The sequence below is a fragment of the Penicillium cinerascens genome, assembly GCF_028974065.1.
Source record: "Penicillium cinerascens strain IBT 15544 chromosome Unknown contig_5_segment0_segment0, whole genome shotgun sequence".
NCBI classification, from domain to species: Eukaryota; Fungi; Ascomycota; class Eurotiomycetes; order Eurotiales; family Aspergillaceae; genus Penicillium; species Penicillium cinerascens.
In genome coordinates this window covers 2,705,683-2,720,375 of record NW_026695294.1, presented here as the reverse complement: position 1 = coordinate 2,720,375, position 14,693 = coordinate 2,705,683, and the positions used below count along the sequence as shown (strand labels likewise).

Genomic DNA, 14,693 nt, shown 5'->3' with positions numbered 1-14,693 from the left:
GGAGCACTGACCCTTGTCCTGCTTTAGCGGAAATTTGGATTGCTCAACCGGAAGTAGGAGGAGGGTTCAACCCCCTTTCTCCAAATCCCGGTTGATGATAAGCGTGAAACAAATCGCATCTACAGTACGTGAAGAAACTGTCTTGACGATTTGTGATTGGCGGAAACCCACTGATTGATCGCCATAACATGAGGCTACGTATCAGTGGTTACTCAATGCGATCCAGGGTCTTCAACTTGACATCATGACGAAATAGAGTGGAGCTTCTTTGCCAAGGTTGCCAAGAATTAACAGTTTGAAAAATCCCCTGTAATACTTGGATGTAATATCATCGCTATGCGAAATATCTCGTTCCTGGTTTCCAAATTTCGTTTTTGATTTTTACGTTGTCTTGAAGGGCCACGATGAATTCGGGCGGTAATAGCCAAAACGGCGAAGTCAAAGGTATGCGACCAAACGACTGCACTGGACCCACCAAAAAAAGACATTAAGATATTAACCCGATGACATGACAGATGCTGTTGAACCTCGCGAATATGAACCACCTGAAGGCACCGGAGAAGCTGCAAGCAAGAACGAAGGCCTGGGCAACAACCCGAATTTTAGTCTGGCAGCCCATGAAAATCAGAATCCAAATAGCAATTCCTACCAAAATCCCTCCCACGACCGTCAATATGGCGAAGAGCAGGATAGTCCGACATTCAGTTTGGCCCAACCGCTCCCTCACATCGTCAGACCGGGCATGCGTCACGGCGCCTTGCCAGAAGATAGGAAAGAAGATCGGCAAAACGGCCAGGACCCAACTGCAGATAGCAAGCAGAACCAGCCGACAGACCCAAGGGATGATGGTTTTTTTAACACTTGGTCGAAGATCCGCCATTACCTTCGAGAACCGCTGGCGGAGTGGCTCGGGGTCAGTACCCAATATCTTGAAGACGGAAGCTTGCTTGCCTAACCTTTGCAATCGCAGACGACCATCGCAATGGCATTCGGCCTATGTGCTACCTTGTCAAACTTTACATCGTCTGGCCAAGGCGGATCATACACTTCTCAAAGTGTCGCCTGGGGCTTCGGATTCATGGTGGCCATTTACACCACTGGTGGTGTATCTGGTGGCCACCTAAACCCAGCTATTTCAATCGCACTTTCCGTGTTCCGAGGTTTCCCTGCACGCCAATGCTTGATATACATCGCTGCACAGCTACTTGGAGCTATCACTGCAGGTGGCATTGCATATGCGATCTACCACGATGCTATCATTGAAATTGCCGCGAGAGAAAAAGTGCCACAGAGCCTAAGTGTCGCCTCGGAAGCTCTCATAACAGCCCCGAAACCATTCGTTCATCCCGCAACGGCATTTTTCACCGAGTTCGTTGGCAGTGCGATATTAGTCGGAGCAGTTATGGCCCTTGGAGATGATGGCAATGCACCACCTGGCGCCGGAATGAGCGCTTTTATTCTTGGAGTCCTTATTTCAATTGTGGTCCTTGCATTTGGCTATAATACCGGAGGGTATGCAAATCACTTTCAAGATCCATTCAAAGTTCCTGGAACTAATTACCCATGTCTTACTACAGCTGCTTCAATTGCGCCCGAGATTTTGGACCGCGACTCGTCGCCGTCATGGCAGGCTGGGGAGGTCATCTGTTTCCGAGAGACCCACGCTTGGTGGGTTTGGGGTCCCTGGTGTGCAGACATCAGCGGTGCATTATTTGGCACATTTATTTACGACATGGCTATCTTCACGGGTGGTGAAAGCCCGATAAACTACCCTCGACGACGACGAAAGCGGGCCTTGCGCGTGAGGACAGTGAACCTACGAAAGAAGCTGGGCCTCGGTCGGAAGAAGAAGGTTGCTGATCCCGAAAGATCCTCTAAGGATTGAACGGTTTCATAGTGCAGGGCAAGATATCAAGTCCATACATGATACACATGATACTGTGTATAATAATTGAAACTGCCATGTCTCATCTGGCAGCTCACCTTTTACAACACCCGTCATATCCGCGGCGAGAACAACAAATTTGTTCTCCTGTATTTCTAACAATTGCCAGCAATGGTGCACTCCGAAATGTCCGCTATTTGAAGAAAATTGGGTGTAAAAATGGACTATGAATCACTTGATCCGTGAATGTGGTGGCAGTTCAAACTTCGTCCTTCGAGATTCTTGACTGATACTTACGACCTCAGAACCCTATTTTTACCGGGATTTTCTATAAATGTGCTTACGCGTGCGCTGGCTGCGATATGTAGTTTTCAGGAGTACATGTTGGCGCCCTGATGCGTTTTCTGTTTATTGGCTACAAGTGAATAATTTAGATATATGAATTTAATTTCCTTCCAATATCGGCTGCCGCGGCAATGGCAAACACGATGGTTATGTGAGTTCTCTCGTTACGCCGATTTCGATAGTGGATTCATTTTGTCCCGCCGAGGGACCAAAACCGCCGCTAACAAGACCGTCGACTTCCTCCAAACCAACAACTACTTAGACCAAGGCAAGTTTGGGTCCAAGTGCACGAAGGGGGGCTTCATCCACCCACTGAAGTCCTTAAGGCCGAGAGCAAATGTACCAGCCTCGTGGTTCTCGACGCTGGCATAGCATCCAAACAACCGAGCTTCAAAGCGGGTAAGGTTCTTCAGTTTTCACTCGATGGACATGTGCAGAGCTTCTGGCCACTGGCCAAGTTATCTCGGAAAGGGACTGCTGTAGACTCCAGCAGCAAGCGCATCTTCTGGACAAATGACCTTTGAGAGAGACGTTTCTACTCACGAACACAAAGTTTATTTTGCCTGTCGCCTTTCATTTCCACAGAGCTCTAACCAAATAGCGGAACAGGGTTTATTCTACAGGGCTTCCATTTACCGACTATATTTGGCGTTTTCTAAAGAAGTATCTTTGGAACCACGTTCAGTTACATTTATTGGGGAGCAATGTTTGCATTTGGGAATTTCACTGCACCCAGTGCTCGAAATGTATCCCTCGTATGTTGTCATAGCTACCAGATCGATATTTCCTGTCAAAGATATTTATTAATAGCCTCAGGTAAGAGTTCCACTTCAAAAAACATATGGTTGTCGAGTTATTGCGCTAAAAATTGTGTTTTGTATGGGATCTGGAGGGTTGCGGCGAAGATGTGGAATACGACAAGTCAATAGAAATTGGAATTAGAAGGATTTTGCGAATTCATTCTGCCGTCAAATGCCGACGATTCTGTGACAAATAATCCATCAAATCGAGGTGGGCTGACTGGTCGGCTAGAAGTAAATGGAAGAAGATTCATAAGCTCTTCAAAGTAAGGACTAGGAAGATGCGATAATGCTCCAGGATCGGCGGGAGCAGCGGTCCTTGACGGTTGCTGTGTTTTGCAGCGTGGTGTGGATATGCGCGCATAGTCGAGGCACTCGGCGAGATCGTTGGCGTCGCTGGGCGTTAGCCCTAGCTCTTGGGCGGTCGGGTCGACGAGGGCTGCGTATCGGGAACGGTTGGCACAAAATTCTTCAAGGCGTGTTTTCATCATGGCACAACTGTTCCAGAAGCATGAAAGCTCTTTGAGGTTCTCTAGACTGACTTCCAGCGATGCTCCAGCCATCTCACGCACGGCCGCCTCCGTGTCCTCCAGAAACAGAGCATGGACTACACCTGCCACCATGTTGCAGTAGCCATAGAATGGGTCGTACGAAGTTGTCAGGGTGCTGCAACATAACGACTTCACATCATCCATAAGTCTTGATAGTGAGGAGGCCGCCGTACGGCAGGCCACGAAGTTCTGTGCGAGGAAGCTTTGAGGTGTTCTTTGCCCAACATGTGCAAGTCGTCTCTTCAAGAGGAAGGGATTATAGAGAAGACATTGACAAAGGTAGAAAAGGGCGCGAGAGAAAGTGAGTGGAGCGGCCTTGTGCTGGTCAATGGATCCGTCATCAGCTAGACAGATACGCGCCACCTTTGTGGAAAGGGGCTCATTCAAGCCTAGCTCCGACTCGTGCTGAAGAATGGCCGAATGAATTGATGAATGTTTTGAACGTGGATTCCACGGCAGTACTCGCCCTCCCGGTGCCTGGTCTTCTTGTTCGCCGAGAGCATATTGAGCGCAACGACCCAGTAGCGATGCCATCACAACGGAAACGGCAAACGGGGATAGAGTATTTAAAGCAGTACCCGAGTCGTCTTCGAGAAGTTGTTCGAGTGTAGGCGCGTGTTGATATTGGCCAGCTCGCCACTCGCTCTCACCACCTGGAAGCGCAAGCTTGCAGTGTTCGTCCAGAATTGCGGCCGGGCGCTCCTGGCCGCAAGATATGAGTTTGTCACAAAGATAGAAAGACCAGAAGACTCGTCTTCGCTCATCCTGTTGAATTGGAGAGAGATTCTGATCTGGCTCCACCATCATGCGGAAGTCTTGTGCTAGTCGGATAGCAAGTCCCACTTTGATCCACGAAGCCTGTGTACGACCGTCTGTTTCCTTGTTAAACTTGCAGTTCCTCAAAAAGTCCTGAGTAGATCCTTACCTGTGTAGTCGATGATCGCCAAAAGGAGGATAGTTTGAACGATGCTAAGCTCTGCGTCACTCTGAATACCATTCCAGGGCATCACAATGGCCTTCCATGACTGATGCGCGTATGCGGACACTGCTGCATTTTTATCACTGAAGAAGAGATCGCTCGAGTAGCGCACGGTACTTGCCACCAGGGCAAGAAGTAAATGTTTCGGCAATTCATTCAACTCAATCTTATTTCGAAGGCTGCCTTCGTGAAACAACGAGTAAGGTTGGTTGTGACAATAGCGAAAGTAAAGATCTGCTGCCGTGCGAACGATATAGGGAGGAGGAAGCTGATTATTAAGTACGGCCGAAGGAACGGTGACGTCCGCTTCGATCCCTATTTTTGGTCCGGCGTCATTTTGCGTGATCTGATCGGTTGAGTCGGGTTTCTGATTAATACGAGGACCATTCAAGCTTCGCTCAATCCTAAGAGATGTATGAGCGGATGGTTCCGGTCGATTCGCCCAGCAGAACTTACGATCTGACGCTGCGGACCATTTCAGCCATCTGGCTCTCCAGAGTAGCCAGGCGCGCTGAGAAGCCATTCTGGAAAATGCGTTAGTCAAGTGAAGTAAGGTAATGTGTAGCCATCAGCGTACCATCTTCTCGTCATCGCGGAACTTTTTTGGGTGATGATGTTTCTTAACAGGACCAGGTGAGATGGCAGGCGGGCTAACTATCGTGCTATCGTCGTCCAAGTACCTGCATGACTGACCACATCGGGAGCATAGAGCACACTCCGGCTTCTCGCCAGTGCAGCGGGCTTTCTTGCGCCTGGGGTGAGTAGAGTTAGCCAATATCCCTTGGGGCCGGACCGGGTCACCTACCGGCAGTTCTGGCAAGCTTGCCGAATCCGTTTAATGGGCCGGTAACCAGATGAGTCTTCGGACATCTTATGCCAACAGTAACAGGGATGGAATTATTGATTCCACAATGAAATGAATGGGCACGCGGGGAGCTAGGGACAAGCGGAGTAACCGGGGTGAAGCCGGGGCCCCGCGCTCGGTGGCATATAACCGCAAAATCCGAAGTGGCGGGTGCAACCACGGAATGAGCTAACTCTCCCATACTTTCTTTGATATTTGCGCCACTTCTTCGGATTGTTGTTGTGTCTCAGTTTGTAGCGTATTGGCTCGCGAATTCTGCATGTTTTCGTCGCATCGCGGTATCGACTGTCGGCTTCCCTCTGGAAATGGCATTTTCAACCTCACTGAAAACAAATGGGCGGTAGGAGATTGCCTCCGGCTCATCGATCGAAAGTTTATTCCATTGAACCGGTGTTGCACCGGGCTCACCCTCAGCACAAGGTATAATGATATGACCATCATCCCAGGGAATCCAGCGAAAATTCTGGGAGACCGTGATATTTCGTATAGCTCGCCGGAGGAGCCCTTCAACAAGCACTCCGATGTCATAGCCCGAGAGACCTTTCTCATGGCATAGGAAGCCCAGGACCGGAAAGTCGCTTTCCTCGAGTCGATATCGAAGGCAACTGAGAGCTTCCTGTAGAATCGCCCCGCAGCCCTCAGCGCTAGGGAGGTCAACGTGAAGTTTTAGTGACAGCCGACGACCGAACCCGTCCATGTCGATATCGTGTGGCTTGTTTGTAGCTCCTACAACAATCACTTCATCACGCGATTGCATCAGGTCACTCCACTGGTTCTTCAGCTCGTTCTGCAAAAGGCGATAATGATGTGACTGCATTGCATCCGCGGCCGGATCACACAGCAAACCATCGCATTCATCTAGCAGGATGATCGCTGGTGCATGCTCTCGAACCTCAGAAAATAATGCTCGAATGAACTTTTCCGATTCACCCACAAACTTGGACATGATTGCACTAGCCCGAACATCGTAAAGTGCTAGTCCGTACCGGCGAGCAAAGCTTCGTATGACCAACGTCTTTCCAGTTCCCTGAGGACCAAACAATAATATTCCGGTCGTGGACCGCTGTCGAAGGTTACGTGTCAGATGTGGGAAGTGGAGGAAGAAGCGGCAAACTCTTCGAGTGCTAGTTTGACTTGTTCCAGGCCAACGATGCTGGCAAACTCCAGCACAGAGTCTTGTTCTTCAAGTTCAACTCTCATTCCCTGAATCGTCTCGCGCAAGTGTTTTTCATGTTCATCCAGTTGTTTCTCCCTCTGCCGGTGTTTTGAAGCCTTGTAGATTGATTTGGTAATTTCGTCATCGGGGGCATTGGGAACTGAGGTTCTCGGTGACTCGGTCGAAGGAGAGGGTGTCGATAATGGTATCTGAGTTGGCTCCTGCGCTTGTGATGATTGCTGAGGCTGTAATTTGATCGTAACAAAGTCATTCTTCCTCAAATATGAAGGGCCTTTAGACTCATTTGTTTGTAAGCCATCTGGCTCTTGTATATGCTGGCAAATCCCTGTCCAAATCACGGTGCCATAGTGAATGAAACATTGGTTCACCAGATACGCGAATTCTTCCGCACCATCAGCAGAAGAAACTATATCCTTTGCCCAGTGCTTCATGATAGACGCGTGAATATAATATGATGGATTCGTGAGTATCTTCAAAATTGTGATGATGTATTGCGGATCTGGTTGCGCCCGACCACAAGATTACGGCCTTTCAGCCACGGTCGGTGCGTAAGTACCACGTTTAACTGACTTCGCAATAAGAGTGACGAGCGGTCCGGATCACTAAACGCTACATGGCACGGTGACCGAATCAGCTAGCGATATTTCCCGAGGTTGGGCAAGTTACCTTAACGGACCGTTGCCACCCGTGTTTTGTTCCGCTCCGCAGCCGGGCAAGGCCGTACGCCAGCAGAACAACTCAGACAAGGCTTTAAATTAATTCAACCATATTAAGATCCAATCGAATTGAGATTTTATCATGCAGGAGCTTTAGAAATATTACTTTCGTCTCGCCTTGTTTTGCGCCTTACGCGGCTGAAATTGATGTTGATTGCCCTTCCCTGCCATTCTACTGCCTCAGGAAAATCATCATACCCGATCTTTGCAGCCTTTCCTCTCTGTCGTATAGCCCATGTACGTAGCAGCCATATATCATTAGTGATAAACATACTCAGCTCAATTGTATAGCTAGTTATGCTTGGATTAGCCAAGCGAGCAGATCTATGTTCATGGGATATTTGCCATAGCGCGTACAACGTTCCAAAGATGCCATCAAACAAATTGTGTGCTGCTATTGAGTTCTCAGCATGCCTATTTAAGCAAGGTTTTAAAACCGACCCCGGAAGCCTACCAAGCGACATCAAAGAGAAAAATGCACCAAGGCAGTGGATGGCGAGAAATATTAAGCTGATTCCCTGAACTCCTCCCCGCCGTTTGAGCAACTCGAATGGAATTTGGAAGTATCCAGAGATCAAGATGACAAAGACCAGCGCTCTGAAGAGCTCAACAGGCCATGATAAGCCTCTTTGGTAGTGGCCGCGGATCACCAGCACAAACACAACCTGGAGGGCAGCAATTACTGCCAACATTATCACACAGACAACGACCGCTTTCCATGCTGGCCATTTGCTGCGAAGGAAATGAGTATGAGAGAGTTGCAACAGCCATAATTGACATATTCTGATCGTGAACTTCAAACATACCTTTGATAGGGTTTACATTGCCCGAAGCTCACCATGCGGAGTAGACAAAAGCACTGCGGTTGTACTTGCAGCGGTATGGTGAAATTTTGAGAAATAGTGTATACTCCAAATGGCAATCCAGACCAAGACCACAGAAGTACCATCATCTGTGGAAGGCCTTCGGTTGACTTGCGTCGATAAATATACCAAATTTGGGGACCCAGCTGGATACACCAGAACAGGGTACCGATCATGCCTAAGACGTCGACGGAGAAGGCGATAGATGTCCGGGGCGCCATTTTTGATGATTGCACAGGAGGTAGGGGGCATTTTTGTGGAATGTCTGTTACTCTTGCATTACGATTTGACGTATAAAAGATGGTGCTGACATCCCAAGGTTGCAATCCCAGTCATTTTTCGCTTTGAACATAGCGATGACGGACCGTCCATTTTACGAAATCACCAACAGACTTGGGAACTAGGAATTGCATCATTAATTCTCAACTATAAGAGTCCTCTGCTTTATAGGAAGATAGTCACGAGTGGACTACTTTAATTGGGTTCAGCTGAATGATGCACTGAGCGCTCGGCCAGAAATGCGCGGTGTCGATCTTGGGACTTCACTGATCCGTGCCGGACCGGGCCCATCCCGGAACTTGCATAGATTACTAATTTTTTAATTAGTTGATCTAGGCCCCATCAGTGCTAGGTCCATGCGAATAAATTTCCGGAGCTGTCGATGATCATGACTCGCGCCTTCACTATGACGATCATCATACACAGACCCTAGATGGACCTGAAGAAGGCTACATTTGCCCGAGTCAGCCCTGTACCCTTTGCGAGATATTCAAGAGTGATTATTAGATGCATGAGTAGTTTACTTCACGGGTCGACCGTGATGGATTCCTATGGGACTCTGGATAGGGATTCAATAATTGAGATATAATTGTTGGTATCAAGCCACAATACTAGACAAGCAAGATATCAAATTAAAAAGCGAACTCGACAAGTGTTCTAGTTCACTTTGACCTGCTCACGAGCTGTCCACTCGTTTTCCAGAAGAAGAAATATAGGATAAAATGTTTCCTCGAGGTAGTCATTCTGATTCAAAAATTGTATCAGGTTGAGCTAGACTGGCTTTCAATGTGCTCTGTAGCACCCTGCTTTTCGACCATAGGCAAATCAAGTTTTTTTGTTAGCGAGATCTCATCAGTGAGTCCGTACTCCACGGCAAGACGTTCCATGTCCTCAACACTGAGCTTGGGAAGCTCTTTGGCAGCCTTGACATAGGATATTTTCTCAAGATAGCCCTTGGCAAATATGAGATCAATCTCCTCAAGGCTGCGGCCCGCGACTTCGGGGTAAAAGAAGTAACTTTAATTAATGTTAGAGATACCATCCAAAATCGAAGCGCGTTTGTGCGTGGGAATACTCACATGCACGGTAGGAAGCAGAAGTTAACAGCAGCGAAGAAAAGATAGGTTCCCCAGCCGATATGAGCGATCATGATTGGAGTGACCATTACTACGAGGAAGTTGATACTCCAGTTCACGATGTTGGCCAAGGCAGCTCCTTTGGCACGAATCCGGAGCGGATTGATCTCTGCGGCCCAGAGCCAGGGAACGGTCAAATATGTGGCACCAAAAACCGCAATATATAAGAATAGACCGAAGGCGGCACCATTTGCAGCCGATTTTGACTTTGGGATGAGACAAGCGAAGGTGATAACCATTGCAAGACACTGTCCACCAGAGCCGATAAGGAAAAGCTTGCGGCGACCCACTCTTTCAACCGTAAAGAATGAAAGAAGGGAGAAGACGGCGTAGACGATCATGTTGATGCCGCCAAGAAGCAGACTTTCCTGTTGTGTCTGTCCCAAAGAGCTAGTAAACAGAATAGGCAAATAGTAAATGACAGCATTGCAGCCGCCAATTTGCTGGAAGAACTGGGAGGTAACGCCGAGCAAAATACGGCGCCAGTGTTGCGACGGTCCTCCAGTCGTCAAATCACCAATCTTGAACTGAGCTCCAAGGGCCTCTTCAAGATTGATAGAGTCAATGATGGCTCGGATATCATCACGAGTGCGTTTCGAGTCCGGTGTCTCTCCATTGACTGCAGCCATGACTCGAGATGCATCCTCGATGCGATCCATTCTGCAAAGCCATCGCGGAGACTCAGGCAAGAACACGACACCAGCCATGTAGATAAGTGCCAAGGCAATTTGGAAGGCAATAGGAAACCGCCACGTCATCGATGAATGGTAGTTGCGCACGCCGTAGTTCAGCCAGTAGGACAGCATTGTTCCAGTTGCAATTAGACCGCACTCGAGACATACAAGTGTGCCTCGACCAGAATGAGAGAGCTCGGCTTGGAGAACGGGCATAGAGGCCATATTGATGCCATTACCCATGCCAGTGATTGTTCTACCAATCATAAACTGAGCAAGAGTACCTTGAACATCGTTTCCAGGGAGCGAGGTGACTTGAATGATGACACCGATGACGACACAAGAGCCCCCGAGGAAGCAGGCACGCTTGCGACCTAGTTTGTCGCCAAAGACCATGCAAGTCAGAGCACCTAGCAAGCATCCAAGGTCATAGATAGCGACAACGAATCCAAGCAAGGTGGCATCTTTTGCAGCCTGGGGAAAGGTGCTGAGCCACAACGGGGTGGAAATTACACCAGACATGACACCTATGTCGTAAGATTAGATGTGAGGATGGCGAGACTGAAGCTTCTGCTAAAAGCTTACCTTGATCATAACCGACGAGGACAAAGCCGAATGTTAGGATGGTCGAGATGGCGACCCCCAGAGGCTTGCCACTAAGGCCGATGTACTTGGGCACCGCAGAAGTAGTCATGTTGGATGAGGAATCTCGCAAAACGTGAAGGTGTTTGATGGAATGAGACCGACGATCGACCACAAGTTCCTAGTCCTGAAGAAACTCGACCGAGATATGAGTTCTCCTTTATGTTTGTGGGACCCGGATACTGCAGCTCATCCAGCTAGGAATAAGCTTTCCTAGTCCCATTGATCACTGAAGCTGCTCACGATGCTCCCCCGGACCTATTGATCAACCTGGCCCGGAAGCTCAAGAGGATATGGCAAGAATGTGAATGAAAGCGCCTCCCAGCGGGGTAGAAGACGGGGCCGGACCACCATTTGTAAAAATGCGGCCCGTCCCCGTGGTTGTGGAATCCCCAGAGCCCGGAAAGTGTATCATCTCGAAGCTGGGGTGGGCTGATATCGTGAACCTTGGGAAGACATGGTGGGCACGGGAGCGGATGACCCGGATGAGCCGGGCGACTTTGCGCAATGTGCCGAGCTCATTAGCTCCGGGGTCATGGCGCTTATCTTGCTACGAGTATCAAGCAGTTGTTTGACGTGTTTGACCAAGAAAAGTTCTGCGAGACCAAGGCCTAGCCAGGATGGTTTCGGGATATCAGACCGATTCCGCATCTAGGCTCGCAAAACTGATGTACGGAGAGATTTGGGCTTAGCAACCGCTATATTGAACACGATGAGTTTAATTCGCTATAGAACTCAAATTATCTCTCCTTAATATGCGTTACAGAGAGTCGTGCTCGCAACAGCAGACTCTGGGCCGTAATAAAGATCGAAGATGCCGACATCATAGCAGCAGCAACGGGCCTATATGGCAAATATTAGGTTGTAAATAAAAGAAAACCTGATTGTACTCACGGAGTGATATTGAGGTTGAATGGGCTTCCCAAGCCGACTGCAAGTGCAATAGTGACCATGTTGTAGATCAACGCCCACCGTATATTCCGCGATACCTGCGCCATGGTGCTCTGAGAGATATCCAGAAAGGTTAAAAGAGAGCTCAGTTGCGACTGAAAGATGAGCACACTTCCTCCAGTCGTAAAACATCGCCTGCCGTGTGCCATCATCACGCCGACTTCAGCAGCAGCCAGGCTTGGTCCGTCATTGATTCCATCGCCGACCTGGAACCCCTTTAGATCTGATATGTGACCGAATGAAATTGACGTACCATCATAAATTTATGCCCTTCATCTTGTAATTTCTTCAAGTAGTCCAACTTCATGTCCGGTGTGGCACAAGATGCCGCGACGGGGATTCCTAGCTCTGCGGAAACTCGAGATGCTTCTGCATCATGATCACCAGTAAGGAGGCTGACGTGAAGACCACGCTCTTGAAGCGCAAGTACTGTTTCCTTTGCGTCGTGTCGAACTGTATCCTGTAGGATAATTGATGCAGCAAGATCTCCATCTACCGAAACAAACACGAGTGAGCCCTGCTCATCAATGCATTGAGAGGCCGAACCCAATCCAGTGATGGAATTATCCTTCATGAACTGAAGGCTTCCAACACAAATATCCTTCCATATTCCTAGACCACTGTTGACCTCACACCTCAGCCCCAGGCCACCGGTTTCCTTCCAATGTTTCACATCACCGGATGCTTGATAGTGCCCCCATTTTTCCCTACAGAGCGGCAAGAGTTTCTTGAAAATGGCCGAAGCAAGCGGATGCACTGCCAGGCTCTGCTCCTCTGTCGCGCAGATTAGCACCGCTAGATCTGCTTCCACATTCTTCCAGTGGCTGTTAATTGCCATTTCAGTCACCTGTGGAGTACCCTGGGTCAAGGTCCCAGTCTTGTCAAGAAGGACATGAGTGATACTTTGCACAGTCTCCATTGTTTCGGCGCCAGCAAGCATGAGGATACCTTTTTTCCAGGCCACATCTAGTTGACGTGTTAATAAAAAGATACAAGCGAAGAAGCAATATGGGATTTCTTACCAATACCAGCCATAACTGCACATGGGGTAGAAAGGCCTAACGCACAGGGGCAAGCAGCGGCTAGAACTGCCATCAATCTCTCCCCTGCTGCGTTTAGCCCTGCGCTCAGATTGTCACGACTCACGTAAATCTCATAGGCTGCAGCAGTAATTGCGATGGTGAAAACAACGGCGACAAAGTTTTGTGTGGCGAACTCAACCCGCTGCTGGGTGGATGCCTTCGATGCCAACGAAGACTCAATGCTGCCTATGAGTTGTGAAAGGAATGACTCCTTGCCATTTTGCTGAACACAGAGCTTCAGCTCTCCGGATCCATTTCGCGAACCAGCAATCAGAAGGTCACCGACGGTCTTAAACTTCGGTAGACATTCACCGGTGAGAATGGCTTCGTTGACGTTTGAGATTCCCTCTACTACGTATCCATCGCATGGAACCACGGAGAAAGGCTCGATAATGATTTCGTCTCCAGGTCGAAGGGCAGATGTTGGAACTGGTTTCTGGAAGATCACGTTAGTTTTTAGATGTGAATGAGAGCTTCAACCAACTTACATCAAACCAGGCTAGTCTTGCTGAGGACGTCTCATCCATGAGGTAATATAGGCCAATGAATGTATCTGTTGCTCGACGGCGGGAGAGAAGATCCATATATCTCCCGACAGTGATTATCAGGAGTACCCCAATAATTGAATCGAGATATCGGGCTTGGATACCCCGCGAGAGGTCCCATATGGCCATTGAAAGCCCGACGATTGTAGACGCGCTGATGAGAGTGTGCATATTGAGTTGTCCTTTGGCAGCACCATTACATGCCTTTTGAAAGATCCAATCGCCGTGGCTCCACACACCAAAAGTAGTCACTCCAAAGAGAAACACGGATCGCATGAATGGCAAAGCCGGGTGATGGAATGAGAATGACTTGAAAGTCAAGTCCACTCCGTACCCGAGACAGAAGACAACTGTTGATACAAAGACCAGACCCCGGAGTGACGAACGAAGTACTTGAAGCTCTTCGGTGTGCCTGAGAGTTGCAATCTTCTTCTCGGAGGATCTCTCGCCAACGCTTGCGTCGTATCCAGCTTGTTCCACGGCATCGATTAATTTCGCGTGTTTTATCTCGTTGTTTTGAAACACGCGAGCTTCTTGAAGTGATAAAGACACCGTCACCTTCTCAACGCCCTCGATCTCGCGAAGAGCATTCTCAATAACGACTGTGCATGCTCCGCATGTCATGCCAGATACCGAAATAATAGTCATCCCCGGTGTCGCGGTCGCATCTTGCTTCTTTTGATGTGGGATTTTATCCCGGTCGTCTCCATGCTGTACAGATTCATTATATTGAAGATTCAGGTTGATGTCGAGGGCCTCGCAGCTGTTGATGATGAACGCGATCATGGACGCCGCGATGTAACAACACGCCATTATCTTCGAGAAATTTACGACGACTTCTCAAGGCCGTTGTCAACAACAGATTATCGAGAGAATCTTTTAGATGAAGCATGTATGATCCGGCACAGATATCCGCTAGGATCGCGTTTATCTCGGTACTACATTCGATATTGAGAAGTGCGGTCGACCCGCCACGGAGATCACACAATGGCTTTCCGGGCTCCCCGGTCCGGCTAAGTAAACTATGCATTTTGTGGATATCCAAAATCGAGTGGGCGCGAGAATATCCCCAGCCGGAAATGGCCCGTGCGACCATCTACCATAGATACATCCGTGACCCGGTCCGTCCTTCACGTTTGCGGGGCACACGGACTCTCTATCAGCATATTGTATGATTCAATCATATAAAGCACGAAGCACAAA

General features: G+C 48.7%; 5 protein-coding genes across 5 annotated transcripts; 1 reads left to right on the top strand and 4 right to left on the bottom strand.

The window, feature by feature from the left end:
* Positions 1-508: 508 nt before the first annotated feature.
* N7498_005499 (MIP/aquaporin family protein) lies at positions 509-1,885 on the top strand (the record flags this gene model as incomplete). The annotated part of the gene is made up of 2 exons (XM_058452561.1): positions 509-913; positions 971-1,885. The coding sequence occupies 2 exons, from the start codon at positions 509-511 to the stop codon at positions 1,883-1,885; spliced, it is 1,320 nt and encodes a 439-aa protein (XP_058309099.1).
* Positions 1,886-3,152: 1,267 nt separating this feature from the next.
* N7498_005498 (uncharacterized protein) lies at positions 3,153-5,430 on the bottom strand (the record flags this gene model as incomplete). The annotated part of the gene is made up of 5 exons (XM_058452560.1): positions 3,153-4,453; positions 4,507-4,964; positions 5,017-5,084; positions 5,138-5,312; positions 5,366-5,430. The coding sequence occupies 5 exons, from the start codon at positions 5,428-5,430 to the stop codon at positions 3,153-3,155; spliced, it is 2,067 nt and encodes a 688-aa protein (XP_058309098.1).
* A 221-nt stretch (positions 5,431-5,651) lies between these two features.
* Positions 5,652-7,033, bottom strand: N7498_005497 (P-loop containing nucleoside triphosphate hydrolase protein; the record flags this gene model as incomplete). The annotated part of the gene is made up of 2 exons (XM_058452559.1): positions 5,652-6,488; positions 6,560-7,033. 2 exons carry the CDS (start codon positions 7,031-7,033, stop codon positions 5,652-5,654), a joined length of 1,311 nt encoding a protein of 436 aa, XP_058309097.1.
* Positions 7,034-9,221: 2,188 nt separating this feature from the next.
* N7498_005496 (uncharacterized protein) lies at positions 9,222-10,964 on the bottom strand (the record flags this gene model as incomplete). The annotated part of the gene is made up of 3 exons (XM_058452558.1): positions 9,222-9,477; positions 9,540-10,797; positions 10,856-10,964. The coding sequence occupies 3 exons, from the start codon at positions 10,962-10,964 to the stop codon at positions 9,222-9,224; spliced, it is 1,623 nt and encodes a 540-aa protein (XP_058309096.1).
* Positions 10,965-11,195: 231 nt separating this feature from the next.
* Positions 11,196-14,276, bottom strand: N7498_005495 (heavy metal translocating P-type ATPase; the record flags this gene model as incomplete). The annotated part of the gene is made up of 6 exons (XM_058452557.1): positions 11,196-11,462; positions 11,677-11,755; positions 11,807-12,069; positions 12,117-12,829; positions 12,886-13,381; positions 13,434-14,276. 6 exons carry the CDS (start codon positions 14,274-14,276, stop codon positions 11,196-11,198), a joined length of 2,661 nt encoding a protein of 886 aa, XP_058309095.1.
* Positions 14,277-14,693: the final 417 nt, after the last annotated feature.